General features: G+C 40.0%; 1 protein-coding gene across 1 annotated transcript; it reads right to left on the bottom strand.

Moving 5' to 3' along the window:
* Positions 1-1,361: 1,361 nt before the first annotated feature.
* ETS2 (ETS proto-oncogene 2, transcription factor) lies at positions 1,362-18,862 on the bottom strand. Its single transcript, XM_054049194.1, has 10 exons — positions 18,543-18,862; positions 14,177-14,248; positions 10,407-10,527; positions 8,145-8,264; positions 7,293-7,493; positions 6,181-6,264; positions 5,016-5,237; positions 4,630-4,897; positions 3,769-3,883; positions 1,362-2,822 (listed from the first exon to the last, which is right to left on the bottom strand). Exons 2-10 carry the CDS (start codon positions 14,246-14,248, stop codon positions 2,607-2,609), a joined length of 1,419 nt encoding a protein of 472 aa, XP_053905169.1. The 5' UTR covers positions 18,543-18,862; the 3' UTR covers positions 1,362-2,606.
* Between the last annotated feature and the right edge of the window lie 1,488 nt (positions 18,863-20,350).

The following is a 20,350-nucleotide window of genomic DNA, read 5'->3' as shown; positions in this document are numbered from 1 at the left end:
AGGGCTGAAACACCCTATAATCAAAAGCATAAGAGTGGCACAGAGAGGAAAATATGATGGTAGATAATGACATGGCTGTAAAGGAAATAATACATTGATGCCTCCTGCCCCCCACCCACCCTAGAAACCTAGGCCAGAAGCAAGTCATTTCTATATCTACAATGTAGTACATTATATTCTCTAGGGGCCTGAATCAAATGCCACTGAAAATTTTGGGTGCCTTTCCATTGACTTTATTGGGCTTTGGCTTAGCCCCTAGAAACTGTATTTCTGATCAAGCGATACATTCCTTGGTTAGCTGATAAGATAGTTACAAACTGCAGCCTGAATTCAGCAGACCCCAGATGTAGGCCTGCAATAGTGGTGGTGAGTACAGGCAGTCCTTGTGCATGATTTAGCCCTCAAAGTTCATGGTGCATCATAGGGCCATTGACAGATGAGGTTCTGACCAGCTAGTCCAAGACATTTGGAAGAACAAGTTTGAGAGCTTTTCCACTGTGTTTTGTTTTAAAGAGCACTTTATAAAACTACCTATTCTGCTTTTACAGCAGGTTGAATCCAGTGCAATGAGAGCAGAATTTGGCTCATATTTTTGTAACTACTAAAACAAGGGAAATGTCTCTTTCAAAAGCACTTGATCATATTGTTTCCTCCATTTTTTCTCCTTTAGAGAAAGGCAAGCTTAAGCATGACTGGCATGTTATGGCCTACTATCTTATTTGGGGGGAGGGGGAGGAAAGAGGGGGAGAAGAGAAGAAAACAAAGGACTCATGGTATTTGCAAAGTCGCTCTTATTCCATACCAGGTGATATTGGGAATGTTTTTAAACATGTGTGCAGGGTACATAACTCCCACTCATGTACCAGTTTGGGGATAGGTTGTAGTGGCTTTTCTACAGAGCATGGAGTTATTCTGGAATAAGTGTGTCCATATTGCACTTTAAAATTCACACTTTATCTTCATCCAAATTATCAAATGCCAGCTTGAGTTAAAGACTCTTGAAAATATTGTGTTCATCCTTCATCTGGAGAAGTTACATAAATTCTTGTAACTTGAATCAGACATATGTACTGTACTCTCTAGCAGTAAAGGGGGAAGAGTGTCAGCACCAGACTGTTTGAGGAAGGGCATAGAGCCTTATGCAACATGTTCTGTACAGAGCTAAACATCACCACAAAGAGTTATTGCCTGATTCTCCTCCCACAAGAGCTGTACACTGAGGTACCTCAACTCTTTTCAATGGACTTACTTCCAATTTACACTGGTCTGAGAAGAGAATCAGGTCTGTGACTTCAGAAGGTATTTCCACAAAGGACTATAAGAGAGCTAATCAAGATATTTAGGAATTAATAGAAATTAAATTATGCACACCATTTTTTTTTCTGTTTAAGATGTTTTAATAAAGATTTGTTTTTTCCTCCCTCTCACTGTACAACACATTTCAATGTACATCAAGCTCAGATAAAAAATAAAGCTTTCTTACAAATTACATTTTTCCAGTGAATCTTTTTTTTGGCAGTAAAAAATAGCTGCTACATAAATCCCTCCTGATCTCTGAAAAAGGAGCCACATTTCCAAAAATAGAATTCATATTTTAATCAGATGGGATAAACCAGGGGGGAAAAAAAAAAAAGGCTTGTCTATAAATTGTTTTTAAAAAGGACATGCATAGAAGTGAAAAAACATGCACCATTCATCCATGTTTTCGTTTTCAGTTAGGAGAAACAGGCCCTTTATGCCCCAGACTACATTAATTTCTTGTCAAAATGAACAAAGTTTGCCAGCTACAGTTATGGCAAAATATTCAACCAATACCCTACAGTATAATCATGTACTAGGCATTTTACAGACTTCCTCAAACTGCAAAATGTTCTATGGCCTATTCAAACATGAAACAAATGTTTACATTCTTCCTATTTCAAACGCACATACAATTAGTTTAAATTACATTATACAATATCTGTTAAATAGGAACATTAAAGAACTTCAAGAAACAGCATATAAATATATACAAACTGACTTGAAATGGTGTGATTTTTTCCACTCTCCCTTGAAAGGAAAAAATAATTGCTACACCTAGTTTTGAAACGTAAAACAAAAATGTTTCTGTACCTAACATGTTTGTGTAATAAAATGTACGAGACAAATTTCTCTTTGCGCTTTAAAATAAAGGTTACATAGGTTACTTTTAAAAATGCATATCATGATGTAAGCAACGTGGTTGTTAAGTTTTGAGCTAGAATTCTGATGCATTACTGGTCACTCTCCAACCTTTGGTATTAAAAACAACCCATAATTATATGGCAGTGTAAAAAGCCAAAAAACATTTAACCCTAGAGCATTTTCATGTCTTCAGCTTAGAGCTAGGCACTGTGCCATCTGCCACACTGCTCCAAAGAACTTGGTGCAGCAATACTTGAAGCCATTGCATCTGATGAAATAAGGCCACTTCTTCCTTCAGCTTTCCCCGATTACAAAACCAGTTCAAGGTCCTTATTTCTTAACAGTTGCACCAATCTGAACAGTCAAAAGACTGACTGCAGATGGGTCCTAGTCACAGTTGAAAATCTTGCAATCTTTGCCAGTTTTGCACGATATTGCAATGCTCAATCTTCTGTGTCTAGCTGCACTCCCAGCATGGCATGAAGTTCCTCTGCCGTGTACCCCAGCAGGTTCTGTAGGTCACATACAAACCGGTACACGTAGCGTTTCCCTGACGTCTTGTGGATGATGTTCTTGTCATAATAATAGCGCAGGCCTCGGCTTAATTTCTCATAGTTCATTTTTGGCTTGTTTTTCCTCCTTCCCCACCGTCGTGCCACCTTCAGCCCCAAAGGGGGAGGAAAAAAGGCAAAAACAAACTAATTAAAGCATACTATCTTGGTTGCTAAATAAGTTTAATTTTTCCATTTACCATCATCTAACCAAGTCATTTTGATGGTTCAAATGCCATCAAATCAATGAGGATACATGGGTGAGTAAGAGCTGAAGCCTTAATAAAGAAACAATCTCTGATTGAGTTATTGGCCAGACTTTGATTAAAAGGAATAAGACCTAGGGTCTATGAACATGACACCAATAGACAGTGGATAGGTGCATGAGGCACCTTGCCACAAAAGGGGTTTAAAAAAAAAGAAAGCTGTTAATGCAAGAGAAGAGGTTAAGGTGAATTCCTCTCTCTCAAAGAAGAACCACCTCATCTGTGAGAGATTAGTGTAAAGTGAAAGTTGAATTATGTGTAGTCACTTAAGACCATATCCAAAGCTCAATGAAGGCAATGGGAGTCTTTTCATTGACTTCTGTAGGCCTTGGATCAGGCCCCTTAACTGCAGCAGAAAGTGATTCCATCATCCATTAGAGGGTTGGAGTTTATTCTGTTAATGACTAGTTTTAATTTCCAAGTTATCACAGCAGTCATTTGATACATGTCTAAAAACAGACCTTTGAAGGCCTCAGTATTCTGTGCATCAGCCATTTTTCTCTCAATTCCCAGAGGTTTTTAAATCAATTAAATTACTTTCTTTAAACAGTTAAGCGATGCTGTAAGTTAAACTTAAAGGCAGCATGCACAGTAAGGCTATAATACACTAAACTTTTACGTACACCTAGGTACTTGACTGATGCTCTTGAAGTCACCCAGACTGCACAGTAAAGCATTTACAGAGGCAGAGACGCCTGATCTTGTAAACACTTTGCCTTGAGGGGTGCCTTTCACTGATGTAGGATCAGGCCCTAGATTTTTATTAAAAATCACAATTAGTCACATACCTCATCTGGGTCAGCAAGTTTAAACTCCCATCCATCTCCAGTCCAGCTAATAAATGACTGACAGGATTTGTCTGTTAGTAACTCCAGAAGGAATTGCCACAGTTGTATAGGTCCACTGCCTGTAAAAACCAAGAAGAGTAAAATTATTAACCATAACTAAGGGATATAGTAAGACACATACCATAAGCCTAAGATTTATCGGATATAATTTTAAGATGTTTGGCTGAGGCAAAGAACGATGACTGTTTCTGTAACAGGAATCTGCTGAAGGATACATTAATGAACTTTGTCCACTATTTTAATTCAAAGTAGTTATTCGAACCAAGCTTTGCTTCTCCCCCCTCCCCCCTTCATTCCTTTCTGCTGGCAGCTATATTTAAAACCTTAGGGTCCTAAAGTACTTGGTCCTGCTAGTGAAGGCAGGGGGCTGGACTTGATGACCTTTCAAGGTCCCTTCCAGTTCTAGGAGATGGGATATCTCCATTATTTTAATTTATTTATTTAAACTAAAGTCCTTGCCCTGATGAAGCTTTCAGTGATGAGCATTTTGCCTGAGGAGGCACTCTAGGAATGAGTGCTTAGTGGGTGAGTCAGTGCTGGTGAACTCCTTGAACTGAATGAAGGTTTTGTCTGAGTTTCCCTCCTTTTTAGACAGAGGAGCGCTACCAAAAATAGAATGCATTCCAGGTTTTAATACAGTCTGTTTTTTTACTAGAACATTGCATTATTAGTGAAGAAGTCATTCATGAACAAACGATGAGTAAGGAAGCGTGTACCTCTCAACCTCCCTTTATCAAAAATGGACATACACCCACACAAGGGATCAGAAATGTGAGAACAAGAGATATTGTGTGACATCACTTGCCTGTAAAGCCTGCTAGAATTGCTGCTGGTATAACTGGTTTCCCTTGCTCTACAGGATCACTTCTTTCTTGAATGTAATCTTTGAAAGACATTGTAGGTTTGTTCAGACATAGAGACTGGCTACAATCATCTTCAAAACTTTCATAAGAGGGCACACGTTGTACATCCACTAAAGATGATTGGCTGTTCCAAGACTGAAGTTGAGAATCTGTGCTTTCATAACTTTCTGTGCTGCTGTCACTGGATTCATGCTCTCTGGGCTTACCTAAAAAAAATAAATAATGGCTGTTATTCACTTTTTTCTTAACGTGGTTTATACATACAAAAATAGAGTGCATAGAGCCTTAAACTAATAATTAGCAAATGGATAAGGTAAATCTTACCAGAGTTATCTATCAGCAAGTTCAGATTGTTTGTGAAGTCATGGGTCATGGAGCAGTAGTTCACATTGACTGTCTCTAACTGAGCTTTGGGGAACATGGAAAATTCTTGATCTGGGCTGAGGAGATTTGGTCCTGCAAAAGTCTGACATAAGTCACTCAGGAGGCTGGCTTTGGGGTAGCTATGCATTTGCATACCATAAGGGACCTGTTCTGTATTAAAACCTAAAGTGGGAAGGAGAGGGAGGAAAAAAAAAAAAGGAATGGATTAGTTATTCACTACAGTCCTTCTCATAAATGTAATACCTTCATGTAAGCAGAACAAAACCAAGTCAACCCTTCCACTGCAACACAGACATACAGTTATGCCACCAAAGAATATTTTTTAAGCTGAAAACCTGACTGGGTATGAATGATAGGCTATGTGTCTAATCCAAAGTCTACTGAAGTGAGTTGAAGGACTCCAATTGACTGCACTAGGGTTTGAACCAGGTTCTGTATCACACAACCTGTATCTGCTGTATGATTCACAGATTGCCAGTTGTGCACAGAGCTCTCTGTGGTTTCCCAGAATGACAGAACACATAGTGCTGGGGAGGGGGCTAGGTGGTCCATAGCAGGATTCCTCTCTTGTTAACTGATCAGCAGATTAAGAGAAATGTGCTGAAAATACAACCTCATACATATAAGCAGTATTTGGGGGTGGGGGTGAGAAAGATGTCATGAGAGGGCCACTGGTCCGTGATCTCCCTTCCTATTTACTCCATCTGCCCTCCGAGGCTCCATATTGCATCCACCTTCCTTCTACCAAAAAGGACCAAAATATGACTCCTGCTGGATCCCATCAGTGCTGCTTTTAGATTCAGCCTGGTAACTGTGGTAATGGCCAGTTTGTACTAAACACTTGATTTTTGGCAATTCATGTACCAAAAACAAAATCTGGGATTTCATAAATTTTCTCCACAAATCAAGACTTTTGATTAACCACAGCTTTCACATAGTCTTCTTTCCTCCTGGTTTTACTGACTCCAAGGATTTGTCTTAAGAAAATATCTAGTCTCATTATTTTCAGTGTTCAAACCAACTTGCAGAATTACAGTGTGTGATATCACATGCAGCATAAAGCCAAGAAAGTGATTTTAAATGTCAAGCAAATCAGGATACCTACTTAATGAGTTGTTATTGACCCAGTGTGGGACTGAGGTACGATGAGAGTTTTCAACATATTGGTCCTGTCTCTTCTCTTGACTGTCTGAAAACAGAACAAATATTCTTTTTACACATCTGACCAGGACATTATGGGGAACTTCAAAGCGACTGGAGGTATTTCTGATGGTTACATGAAGTTAGTCACCTGACATCAAACTTTCAAAGAAATAACTGCTAGTAGGGAAAATGTCATGCCCATGGAATTCTAATATTTAATCTGTCTAAAAATCTGCAACAAGGCCCTGATCCTGCAAACACTTCAGCAATTGCTTAACTTCATGCACATGCGCAGTCTCATAATTCCCCTGACCTCAATGTGTACTTAAAAGTTTGTAGGATCTGGGCATTAGGTAAGTGTTTTACACACAGGACTAGAACAGTGAAGAGACAAAAAGCAAAACCACCAAAATCCAGCTAGACAAAAGAACACTCAACTTTCAAAGCTGTTTGTTTGACAAATGCTTAAATGAAAGACAGCTTATGGTAACAATGGGAAAAGAAAAAAAAAAAAAAGTTTCCCCTTTTTCAATAATTATTTTGGCTCTCATTTTATCGGATGATATGAGTGGGCAGATCCCTGCATCCATGTGAAGCCTCTTGACGAAATTTGTGCTCATCCCTCTTTTGTCTCAATGAAAGCACCCTCAAGTCTCTGTCACTCCTACATTCATTCACTGACTTATTCCAAAATACTGGTAAAAGTCACTAGTAACATGAATTGACCTAATTTGACTTTTGGTTACATATTTTTTTCAGATTTGAATTATATATTGCATCAGATCTACCCTAATCTCATTTATATGAATGACCATTCCATATAAAACTGCTGCTGAGACAACTGCACAGTCTGGCAGTAATTGACAAGCTAGTGACAACTGATGATGATTGCCTTTATGCTCTCCAGAAAATGATTTTTTTTAAAGATACCTTTGATAATGTTTAAAGATTTTAAATTCTCAGTTTTTTAGGCAATTACAAAACCACAACTTGGTGAAATACATCACAGTTGTGTTTGACAGGGTTGCTTTGTTAGCCAAAAAGGACTCCTGCTCTGTGATCCTATCTAGTTACCTTTTATCATCTGTTCCAGGTGTTCCCACAGAATGTCGCCTACATAATCAGGAGCTAGCTCCAAGAAACGTTCCTTGCCCAGGCTGCACAAGTCTTGGCCGTTCATGACAAACTGATGAAAGTTCACATTTGCCAAACTAAACTCCCTGGTAGCCCAGAAAAGCCACTGGCAAACCTGCTGTTCAGTCCACAGCCAAGGATCTGCAAATGGGGAGTGGGGGAAGAGAAGAAAAAGAGCATAACATTTAGAGGCAACTCTTGATAGCAGGGCCGGCTTTAGGACCTTGGGGCCTGATTCGAATACCCGGTGGCGGTCCGGGTCTTCGGCAGCGGTCCGGGTCTTCGGCGGCGGGGGGGGTCCGCTCCGCGTCTTCCGCAGCACTGAAGGACCCCCCCCGCCACCGAAATGCCACCGAAGACCCCAGAGCGGCCTCCCCTCCCCCCTGCCGCCGAAATGCTGCTAGAGCGGACCGCCACCGGGTGAGCCTAAGACGCGGGGCCCTCTTAGGTGTGGCCACGGGGCCCTCTTACCCACGGGGCCCGATTCCGGGGCATCGAGGGAATCGGCCTAAAGCCGGCCCTGCTTGATAGTTACAGTCATAAGAACCTAAAATAAGTTTAGTTAAAAAGATATTGAGTGAGGGCTCATGTTTAAAAAGTTACCTAGGAGATCTAGTTCTGAAGCTCAAATATCAATGATTTATTCTTAATTTTAAGTCAGTGCTCTAATTTTTCCTTCTATATTCTTTTAATCAGTGGATGAGCTCAGTTTACATGCTCCTCTCTTATGTTGTCATCTAACCAATCAGCAAAATTTTTGCACTAAAAAGGTTATAAAAAGAAAGCACTTACTGTTTGGGATACCCAGACGACACTGTTCCTTTGCGAAGCCACTGAAAGTAGCTTTTAAGGCCTGACTCATCACAGCCTTACTGCATGGGGTTAAGAGAGGCAATTCACAGCTGTTTGACTCTAAAAGAATGAAGGGGGGTGGGGGGGAAAAGAGAAACATTAGCATTTAGGCTAATGAACCAGACAGACAATGGAGAATCCACTATGTTACTTAGGCCTTGGCTACACTGGCAATTCACAGTACTGCACTTGCTGCGCTCAGGGGTGTGAAAAAACACACATCCTGAGCGCAGCGAGTGCAGCGCTGTAAAGAGCCAGTGTAATCAGCGCCTGCAGCGCTGCACACTCGCTCGCAACGCTGCAAACTATTCCCCTCGGAGAGGTGGAGTACTTGCAGCGCTGCGAGAGCGCTCTCGCAGCGCTGGTGGCGCGACTACACTTGTGCTTCACAGCGCTGCCGCGGCAGCACTGTGAATCCGCGAGTGTAGCCAAGGCCTTAAAGAGCAAGCAAAAGAAGCTTCCAACTATAAAATGGGACCAAACATGGCAAGCCTTATTTGTATGTAGTAGGTTAGTTCTACGCCAGCGTTTAAGATTTTGTTGTAGCTAACGATGCAGACTCAGACTGACTTTGGTAGTACGAAATATGCCTTTGTTATGTAGAGTCAATTATCTTTATTAGAAAATAAGAAGACTGCTGCTTCTTCTTTTCCTCCTCTATAATTTGAGAGCCAAGTGACCGCTTGTCAACTCCAGATACCCTGCACTGAGCTTGAGAACTAAGTAACGGGCAGGGTAGCAGTGAGGAATAGGCTTGTGGGTACATTTACCACTGCACTAGATTGATGTCAGACCCACTCATGCACAGATCAGTCAACTGAATTTGTGGTGTTGTCATGCCTTATTCAATGATTAGACTGTAAAATGTGTTTGGTCACAAGCTAGTTCCCAATGCCAAATTTATGTAACTGGCTGATGACCATGGTACTGAATTTTATGCAGCCATAAATTGTTATAAATTCATAATCTAGATAATCAACTCCTTAGTTAATGCTGCAACCAACTTCCATTCAAAGGAATAATTTAGCCCCCATCCTATCTTCTTTATTAGAAAGATTTGGCATGAAAATGTCCAGACTTCTTCTGGAGGTAAAGAGCATTTTCAAGAAAAGTTTGAAGAAAATTAGTCAATTTGTTTTTGCATTACATGTCATTAAAAAAAAAGTTAACTGGATTTGATATTCTGACTGGTGTCTAACATTTCCTCGGGTTCCCTCTAGCTTGGAACCAGGTTGTCACTACCTCTTCAAACTTTTAACTTTCCACAGATCTCTTTGAAAACGAGTGCACAGATTGTGGTTAACAAAGTTAGGCTGCACTCATGTTATTAATAAATCGCTACATCTAATAATGTTAGTGTCACAGGGAGAGTGTGCATACACGTGTGATAAACTGTCAGGCTTTAGGACTGTGCATGAATCTGCAAAGCTAATCTAGCTATCTATGGCCTGCATTGAGCTTCACATGAGCAAGCAGGTCCCTCTGCACACATGTGGAGCTCATTGCAAGGTTGAATAAAAACTTGGGTGCAACACCCATCACCACTGTATCCGAGTAGCTTGGGAATAAGCCAGTCAGAGAGATCTGAGGTGAAGATAAATGGAGATCTTTTAGTGATTACAGTCCTGCTACAAGGATTTCAATGTGTTACTTAAGCAAAGTTTCTAAAGCTGCAAAATAAACCTGAGGGAAAAGGGGACCAAGGACCTTGCAGAGTTCTACATTTATACAAGTTCAGCAGGACTAAATAGAGCTCTAATATTCTGTCTTGACCCATTTTAAAAATACACCAACTTGAGTTATAGAAATGAACAAATAAAGGTAGGTAAAGATTATTAGTAATGTTAGTCTTAAAGATACACATATCCAAAGACCTCTTTAATTCTGCTCCAGTATGCCTAACTGGCCTTCTACAGACAACAGATCCTCTTATATTCACACACCCTAATTCAGTGTAGGTTTTCAGTAAGGGAAGCTGTAAGCTAGCAATAGAACTACTCATGTGAATCAACTTAAGAATGTATGTAAATGTCTGCAGGACTGAAGCCTTAACCTAATATTTAAAAAAGTCTTCTCTATTATTAAAGACTTATTGTTGCGCATAGTAGGTAACAGTGACAGAAACCTAGTTAGAGAACCCAGCACTTCCTATTTTGACTGATGTGGCTGATCAAACTAAAACACAAAACAAACAATATTTACCATAAGAAATCGAATCAAACCCTGTTGGTACTTCTTGAAGGGTTTGATCTTCATTTAATGAGGGAAAATATCCTGCAAACAAAGAGTTTGTGACATCAAAGACGTCAAATGCTGGTTGATGCTGCAAAACAGTAAGAAAAAGAATGTTCAGTATAAGTATTCTGCTAGAGCACTGCTAACAGCAACTGCAAAGAGGACAGGTTAAGTTAGTATCTGGAGATTATGTACATACAGTCTAATAATTATTAATGCAATGTTAAGGGTTGTATGGTTAAAATAAAATTAAGGTTCCAACAGCAGTTGTAACTTTCTTGTGTGGCACATTCTGTATGTCCTATGGTAAACTTTTTTTTTTTTTTTAAACAACATGAACAGTGGAATACTAAGCTACACATTATACAAAATAAGCTAATGTTATATTTATATACTGCAGATGAACTAATGTTTATGTTTCCTGTCCTTCTGGGCCAGACCCACAGATGGTGTAAATCAGAATAGATCACTGACTTCATTGGAGCTAAACTGGCTTACATAATCTGAGGATCTGGCCTTCTGATTTTTGACTGTGCAACTCTGATACACTAAAATGCCAAAGAGCTGTGTTTAATCTTTTCAAAGACAATGCTGCCTGTATTAAATTGTTAGAAGTTAAATCACCCCAATTAGGCTTTTATGGTTCTACCTCCACAGAGGTGAGAGGATCAAGTTCCCAGATGACTGGTTATTGACTGGAGGCAGCGTTCTGCAAGACTGTGTTCGAAAAGCAGGCTGCTTTATAGCGTGTGTTTACAGTGTGACAGCTGCATCTGTAATTCAAAGATACTAGACTATTTTAAACTTGAGGAGATACAACGAAAACTACAAACTTTAGTTATAGTAGGCACAACTAGCAGCTATTTTAACCTTTTCTATAACTGAAGTTTTATTCTAAACAGGTTTGTATCTAAATTTTAACTGATTGCTAAATTGTAAAGAGAGATTAGTATCATTTTTAGTCTTGTAATAGACTGCTAATGATAATGACTTCCTTTAAGTGCTAATTATTATACTAGAAGGACTAGTGAATTATAACAAAATAATTGCCAATGTGAAGATCCAAGTAGGTTTACTTACATTTTTGGAAATATTTAATCTGAACCACATTACTGCAAGACTGTTTTACATGATTGATGAAATAGAGTCTTTTCTTGGGTTTATTTTATTTTGTGGTTTAGGTTACCTGATTGTACCAACTACTGCATTTCACAAAAAGCAGCTTGTTAATCCTCAGCAGTCTCTAATGAGCCTTTGCTAGTTTAAACAAACGAACAAGAATAAGCAGGACTGGCTAGAATAGAATGTTTGAGGGGAAAAAGTAGAGTGATTTCTGATGAGCTAATAGTCACTTTTATTAAAGATTGCAAATATTTGTAGAAAATCTTGTCTATCATTCAAATTCTGAAGTGCTCTAGTTGGGAGGTGCTGTGTACATGCAACGGTTATTACTGAATCTCCCAGGCCACATGCACCCCTTCTTAGTAAATATGTCTAAAAGTTACAAGCTTTTTCTACAAAAGTGAGCTGAATACATTTATACTTAACATGCCAACTAGTCATGAAAAAGACTTGTAGCAACAAGCAGAGGCTATCACTAGAAATTCCCATTGATGAGATTTAAAAACAAAAATGCCACACGCCAAACCTGTGGATACAATATTGGGAAAGCTACAGAACACAGCAGTGATACCCATATGAGAGCATCTGCAGTAAAGGGGAGCCAGAGACTAAGGAAACACATACAATATCTGTTGATGGTTCCTATTTGCTTAGGCATCCACTTAAATGTTAATGTCAAGGTACAAATTTCTGTTGAGAATAAGCTAATGCTCCTCAGCATAACACAGATTTGCTCTCAATTGACTGTACTAACTTAAATTGTTTTTGCAGAATAGCATATAAAGTATCTGGTCTTTCCCTGAATTCACCATGGTTCCTTTCTGGAGTTTACAGCTTCTCTATTTTGGTGTATGGTGCTATTTTTGTTTTGTAAACTGGCAGGGCAGAAATTCAAGACAGAGACTTTGGCTTGTCTGTAGTATTGAGGCTGGTTTTTATACCAAGTTGCTATGCATTTCAGCATGTAATTCATGGCAGCCTATGATCCACAGAAGGAAGAGGCTGGCATGAAGAAAAATCTAAAAGTCTTCCTTCTAATGGCTAATTTAGTCCAAAAATACACTGAGCTGACCAGCAGACTTAAAGTAATATTGTTCATACTAATTAAGACTGTTCATGTACATATGATAGCAATAAGAAAAGTCAGAGTAAAGATACTTGAAAGATGTGTTATCTGTGAAATAATTAATAAAACCAGCTGGTCTGTTACTAAAAATGCTTTAAATGTTAATAGATAATAGTTCTGATTCACCATTTGTATCTAGAGAAAAGGCCAAGTTCTTTCAACATAATCTGGAAACTCCTGTATTTTGTGTAACTAAGTGACCCTTACAGTGACTCACTGGAAAAAAAGCAGTAGTATATGAATGAGTAGAAAGCATACTGTACCCTAGTCTCAAGTTTCAGAAATGAGAAATGTATTAGTTAATGTTTGAACATTGCTCTGAATAGGTAATAAAACCCCATATGGGATAACTCCTGCTCACCTTACTCAGTGTTTTAAAAAAAGGCAAGCAAGCACTATGTGGTTTCATGGCAGTTATGTATAAATTTAGTAATACAGTGCAAAACCTGAAGCAAATCCAAAAAAATTGGAAACAACTATGCAGTGGTGGAATAGAGTTTTTAAGGGCTGACATAAGATTGCGACAAATTTTAATCTATCTCCAATTTCCTTTGTGCCTGGCATAACTCCTGCATGGGAGAGTACTCAATTCAAAAATTTCACAAAGCTTCCTATTACGCTCTATGAAATGAATATTTGGTTGGTTAGCAAAACAAATTATATAAGCAAGTTAGGGGGAAAAAAAAACAAAACAAAAAACACATTTGCAACTGACTTTAAATGAGACTGATATATCATCTCTGAAACACTTGCATTTCTCATAGCTTTCTAGGCCAAAAAGTTTGACAGGTCTTTATTCAATTTGTCTTGATCACCACAATACAAGTGACCAATGCTGGCTATAGACCTTTCATGAATAATTACAAAAAATAATTAGCTACGTGGATGCCCTTGCAGACAGTTACAAAAATGAAATATTTTAAATTCTGTTTTTTCTAACCTGTCCTTGATCTGTAAGTATCTTTCAAAGCAAGTCAAGACATTTGAACAACTGTTTCTTACAAATGAAACTGAATAGTTTTCATGCATTTTACTCTAGATTTTCATTTGGTAAATTTTCACATAACCACAGAGAACTTAATTTTCCTCATACTAGACTAATGCTTTTATATACACTGACAGCCTTGCATGAAGTTAAATCTAGAAAGACCATATCTAGGACCCAATTCTGCTGCCCTTACTTACACAATTCTGATTGAATTGGAATGGATTGGAAATCAGAATCTGACTTTTCATCTTGCTTTCCAATCTTTAGGATGGGTTTGTCAAATGTATATCTTCCTCTTTAAACAGGGTGCTTTAAATGGCTAGGTATAAAGTGCTTGCTCCTTATCTTATAGAAGTAAGTGTCAACAAGAAGGAATCCAAATGTAATTAGCTTAGTCTCTCCTCAGCATGCATATGCATGTCTCTCACTAACATGAGAAATGTGTGCATGGAGTGGGAGATTAGGCCACTTGTTTTTAGCATCTCTCCTAGGAAAACTCACCTTGAGCATTCCTCTGTAGATGTTAGATACAGGAGCTACCTGATCCATGTTCTTGATTCCAAAGTCACTCATCTGAAATGAAAACAGAACGTATGAAAAACTTGTTCTTGCAGAAGGTAAGAGTCCATTAAAAGAAGCACCTTATCTACTCTATTGTAGAACATAAACTTGTAATACAACAAAATGCTTCATTCAGAGAATCGTCTGACAAGGCAATAATAAGAAAGCTTTCATCTTGAGTACTATGTCCTCAACACTGGGCGTGATTTACATGTTTTGAATTGGGATGAACTCCATCAAAATCATTAACATTAAAATGGTATGAGACATGTATATGTGAGAAGGATCAAGCTCTTAGTATACAAGTTTAAAGACTTCCTAGTGCCTAAGTTTGTTGAATTTAAGTTTACAAGCCTTTAGAAATTCTTTGCTTGCCAAGTATTTATTGCTTATCCATAGGTATCTTCAAGTTTTGGTCCCACTGCTTTAAGTGTTCATGCTTTGACTTTTTGAATTTTGACTTTGTTTACTGGATTTTTACTAACCACCCACCCATAAATGACTTAAGACTGTCTCTTTCCAACTAGGGGTTTGGGGCTGCGTGTAAGATTTAGTGATTCCTCTTTGTTTTCACTCAAAATATTTTGGAACTAAATCTTGGTCATATGTATTTTGGGACAATCCAGAGTACACACAATCAAGTACTGAATACAGGTTGTTTATAATGTGAATTATTAGCCTGAGAAAATGTAGCTTCTGATAGACGGATACAAGTTTCAGTTATTTACTCTTTGACAATCAGTTAAATAAACAGTATTTGGAGACTAAGCAAAATAAGCAACAACCCATTATGAGCAGATGTAATTTCACAACACAACAGGGTTAGGTACTTTGGACACATCAGAAAGAACATGCAGTGAGACGAATCTCTGAAAAAGCTGACTGTGTCTGGATGGTAGATGTTCTAACTCTATTACCCCATTTTAGATTCTCTCCCCTTTTATGGAAATCGCAACAGTCTATTCCAAAGACTGATCCGAGTATTTATTAAAGAAATAATCCCCAAAGTGTTACACTACCGTTTTGCACACTCACAACTTAAAATGTAACCAAGTTTGGTAAAAATATTTGTTTGGAGATCAACTGTCTGCCAAGTTTCTGCCTAAAATATCTTACTACAGTTATAAACTTAACATCTTAAGAGGGTTTGTAATATAATGGGACTGATAACAGACTTGCCTGCAGTAGCATAAAAATACTATCCTGTGGCCTATAATACAATGAACAGAATTGTGTGTGATTTTATGACTAGTTTTAAGTCTGTGTTTGACAAAATAGTGAAATATTCATAGTAGCTCACTTAGCAAGGGAGGCTCAAACAGAAGGCAGGAACGGAGGCTTATGGGCCTTGCTCTGGCTTATCATAAGGACAAACCACATTGAACATAAATACTTTATCAGAATCCACTGAGACACTGTTCATTTAAAACTTTTCCTTTCACTTTGTCTTAGCACAATGCTGGCTTCTCCACCCTCACAGAAAGTGTATAGAAATCAGTATTAGTCCGTAAATGCCATATCAGGAAAAGGTCAGCCCACCATTCCCACATCAAAGCTGTAGTTATTAGAAAACTAAATTCTTTCTGCCCCTCTTAGTTACTTCTACATACATGTGTAAAATAATAATAATAATAATAAAAATATCAAGAACTCAAAAGAAACTAAGCAAAACAGATACAGCTTGCTGAAATGATACACATCCAAAGTATCTATATAAATAAACCAATCAAATCAGCCTCTTTTTCTCTTCTCCTTTCTCTGATCACTTAAAATCCTAAATATTTAAACTTAAAGGCTCATTTTGGTTTGTGTCAACTGTTCTTCCACATACAAAACTCGACTGAAAATAGAAAACTGCATTTGAGGCACAATAGTCAGGTAGACTCCACCTAAATATGGAAAATGCTAATTGGTGTGATTTTGTGGAAATGAGAACAAAATATCCCATCTCTATTATGAATGTGTTGGTAATGAATAGCCATCTCTATACCGTTCAGGTCATAAATTCACTCATCAAGTGTCCTCCATCCCTTCCCTGAAGATATTACAATTTTAAATTAACAGCTTATCCTGCTAATCCTGTTGTTGCTCCTTTTCACAGTAGAATGAATTTCTAAAGCTTTTTTTAGTCTCTACGTTACTACTCTTTATATTTTAATGGTCTCTAGCTATGAGCCTCAACTTCTAGAGAATAGCTGCAATTTATGATGCAGAAATGCTTCTGTATAGGTTTTCAATAACCTTAATTTTTGGCCCATTGTTTATTGTGATTAGTCTGAAGATTTCAGGTGAAATCCTGGCCCCATTGCAGTCAATTGTAATCTTGCCAATGACTTCAAGAGGACCAGGATTTTACCTGTCATTTTTTTTATTTGTCTCAGTAAGTGTTCACAATACTAGTAGTATTTTATTAAAATAATAGTATCACAGGCATTTCTTCCAGTATATTAAACTAGTCACTATTTCTCTATGCCAGTCTACTCACTTGCTATTTCAAGCACAATCACTTTTGCTTTTTGTCAGTATTGTATGTTTTGAAGGCAACTGGAAATAGATACTGTAGCACACAATTATGTGCCAAAATCCTCAATATTTATTTTCCTTTGATCAAATTCTTCAAGTACAATTTGTATGACAAATGAAAGGATTATTCATAGTGTTACCAGTTTGGGTGATCTACCAATGAGGCAAGGGTTTCCAGCTCTGTTATAGGGAACTCACTAGCATACTGGAAAATAAACTGGGCTGAGTGTGCGATACAGATCTTTGCAATAGAGAGACTTAAAGTTGGAGTATTTCAGTGGGATAGTGAATGTTGTTGTCTTAAAATTCTTAAAAAGGCACAATGGCTCAATGTGATTGGGCCTCACTACCCACTCCTTCACTAAACACTGACAACTAATTCCTTGGCTACAATGAGCCTATCAGAACACCTTTGTCAACACCTGTGCATGGCTGAGAGTGGGTGAACCTAAACAGACTCAACAGGATCAAGCAATTAACTAATACTTCTGAATGCTGGTCAACTTCTTTCAGCAATAATCAGGTACTTCCTTTACCTAGAGTAAGCCTGTACCTATTCAAAAGAAAAACTAAATCAGTGTTAATATTTGAGACCTAACTAATTAAGCAGCTAGTCTTCATAGGCTAGATCCATCAGTTCTTCCCAAGCAAAACGCCATCTGACTTCAAAGTGTTTTTATAATGGGCTTACAAACAACAACAACAAAAAACCCCTAAAACCACACACCCAAGAAAGCTCTTAATCTCTAAGTTTAACTATTAGATTCCAGTTAGTAGTGATACTGCCTTAAATACATGATAGATGACTTGTCAGGCAGTTGGCACACCTGCCCATAAAAAAGTAAGGTGTAGAAATCATGCAACTAGACCTTAAAAAAAAAAAAAAAAAAAAAAACACAACCTTTAAAACTAAAATAATAATAATAATCCAAAACTTCTGAGGTATCTGCCTACCAACTCTTTGCCCTCGACACTCAGTCACATCCAAAGGACTTCGGTGAGTTCCAATGTTTAACCTACTGCTCAAACGTCCAGAGCATCAGAAACAATTTATAAAACAACTTTGAAGTATGTGCCACCTTCTTCCTACCACACTAGTAGAATAAAGGAGATCATCATATCCCAGCTATAGATTCCAAGAACTCACAATTCAGTGCAAGACCAGCCTGGCTAAAAGAACTGCTAAATATCTCTGACACCGGCAAGGCTGGAAAGAACCTCCCTGTAAGGAGGGGAAACCTTCAAAAAAAAAAAAAAAATAATTTTTTTTCGATTTCTCCTCTCCGCTTGCCTCCAAATCGGCTCTCCCCCCTACTTAACCGGTGTCACCTGACTCGCCAATCTAAAATATAGCGATTCGCTTTGGGGCTTGTTTCTCGCTCCAAACCTAGGGAGGGGGGCAGCAACGGGGATGGCTGAGGGAGCCGGGGGGCGAGGAAGGGTCGTTCCGCGCACAGGGCACTGCCCGCGCCGGAGTTTGAGGCACCTTCCTTCCTTCCTCCCGCAAAGTTTGGGCGCAGCTGCCCCGGGGCAGATCCCGAGCCCGCTGCGGTCCGGCGGTAACTCCAGGGGCGGCGGCCGAAGCTGGGGCTGTTCGGCTCTCGCTCCCAGCGGCTCCACACCCCATCGCTGGCAGACGCAGCGCAAGAGCGGGCAGCTTGAGACAAGAGACACAGCGGAGCCACACGGCTGCCAAGCGCCCCCTTCCACGCCACCAGTCCCCCCCCTTCAAATCCATCGCACCCCCATCCCCAGGGCCGCCCGGCTGAACCCTGCGCCTTACCTGGGCCGGCCAGAGCCGAGGTCCCGCAGGGAATGTCTCCAAACCCAGCGCTCGCTCCTGCTGCTCCCTCCTCCAAACGCCGCTGCCTCGTCTGGAGCCGAAATCGCCTTTGCGTGGTCAAGCCAGCCGCCCCCGCACTGAGCAGAGGGCTCGGCCGAGCAGGAGGCGCGCGGTCGCAGGCGTGGTGCGGTGCGGTGCGTGGGCGCTGCCAGTGCCCGCCAGTGCCGGTGTCTCCGAGTGCGCCGCGCTCCGCTCTGTGCCCTCCTCCGAGCCTTTCGCTGGCTCTTCAGCGGGCAGGAGAAGAGGGCGGAGCTCGCCTCCCTGCGGGCCCAGCCTCCCCGGCTTACATGAGGAGGCGGAAGAGCCGCTTCCTTTTCTTATCGCGGTTGTTGTCCTTTCGAGTCTGTCTGGGCTGCCAAGCAAACAGCCGCCACCACCCTCCCCCGCCGGGGTGTGAAGGGAGCCTGGGCTGGGGCGTTCACGGGCCCCCGCCTCTCTCCTCCGTCTGTTTGTTGTTTTCTTCCCTGAAGGGAGGGGGCCGGCCTGCCTTTGAGGAGTTTACATCACAAAAGAAGAGAGAGGGGGAAGAAATACCTGTATCGTCTGAGAGAGATGGGTGTGATTCTCTCCAAGAGTCCTCGGGAATTCTTCATCACGGATGATTTTTGTTTTTTAAACCCAGAGTGGGTGTTTTTCTAAAAGCTCTGCTCCAGGCATTATTCGGGGGGCGTTCTGTGGCCCCTGTTATACAGGAGGTCAGACTAGATCAGTGATTTTCAACCAGTGCTTAATTTGTAATGAAAGAGGTGCCTAGGCTTACGCACTTAGGTGCTGGGGCTCAAACAATTTTTTTTTTTATCATTATAACTGATGCAGCAAGCCCAAAGGTGGCAGGCTATGAATTTCCAAGCCTAAAGGTGCCAGGGCTCAACCCTGACACAAATTAAGTGTTGTTTTCAACCTTTTTTTCATTTGTGTATCCCTAAAAATTGTGAATGGAGGTATGGACCCTTTTGAAAATATTAGACATGGCCCACGGACCCCTGAGGAATGTAACAGCTGTTCTATGGCAACGACAGCCTTTTGCGGACCCCTTACACATAGTCTGCGGGCCTCCAGGCGTTGAAACCCCCTGGGCTAGGTGATCATCCTGGTCAAGCCTGGCCTTGGAATCTGTGAAGCTAAGAACATCACAAGCATATAAAATATTTAGTTTTTAATTGAACCAAATGATGTATCCACACTGTTGTAAGATGAGGTGTGTCAGGCTCTTGGGCACAGAGCAACATGAAAATAGTTCTTCAAGTCTGCCTTCCAGCCTGGACAGTATTGAGTGCCATGGTAGAGGATGTATCACGTTAAACTGATAGTGGGTTTCCCCAGGGCCACTGTAACCTATGTAAATGGCTTTGTTGGGTATTTTCCATTTATCACTGTAGATACTTCTAAGGATGCAAAAGCACAAATGTTGTCATTCATTCCAAGCGCTCCATGCCTGTTCGTTATTTTTGATGGGGAAGTGGCCATGCCAAATGTTAAATTATGGGATTGATGCAGGAATTTCTGGATGAAATTTTATGGCAAAAGATCATGGTCATAATGGTCCCTTCTGCCCTTAAAATGTATGAATCTTCCATAACTGAGTACCTTTCACTGAAACACTTCTTGCTATCAGCTTGATAGCAGATCACAGCTGCTGTAGAAAGGTTTCAGAGTGGTAGCCGTGTTCGTCTGTATCAGCAAAAACAACAAGGAGTACTTGTGGCATCTTAGAGACTAACAAATTTATTTAGGCATAAGCTTTCATG

The sequence above is a fragment of the Malaclemys terrapin genome, chromosome 1, assembly GCF_027887155.1.
Source record: "Malaclemys terrapin pileata isolate rMalTer1 chromosome 1, rMalTer1.hap1, whole genome shotgun sequence".
Classification (NCBI taxonomy): Eukaryota; Metazoa; Chordata; order Testudines; family Emydidae; genus Malaclemys; species Malaclemys terrapin.
The sequence above is the reverse complement of the archived record's forward strand: the minus strand, read 5'-3'. Positions and strand labels throughout refer to the sequence as shown.

Bases quoted from the DNA above. Each gene is read 5' to 3' on its own strand.
- ETS2 (XM_054049194.1), bottom strand. From the start codon at position 14,248: ATGAGTGACTTTGGAATCAAGAACATGGATCAGGTAGCTCCTGTATCT. The intron at 4,898-5,015 runs GTAAGATTTACC...TATTTTTTTTAG, and splicing joins CTTGCTGATAGATAACTCTG to GTAAGCCCAGAGAGCATGAA. The intron at 3,884-4,629 runs GTGATGTCACAC...TTTTACAGGCAG, and splicing joins CTAGCAGGCTTTACAGGCAA to TGGACCTATACAACTGTGGC.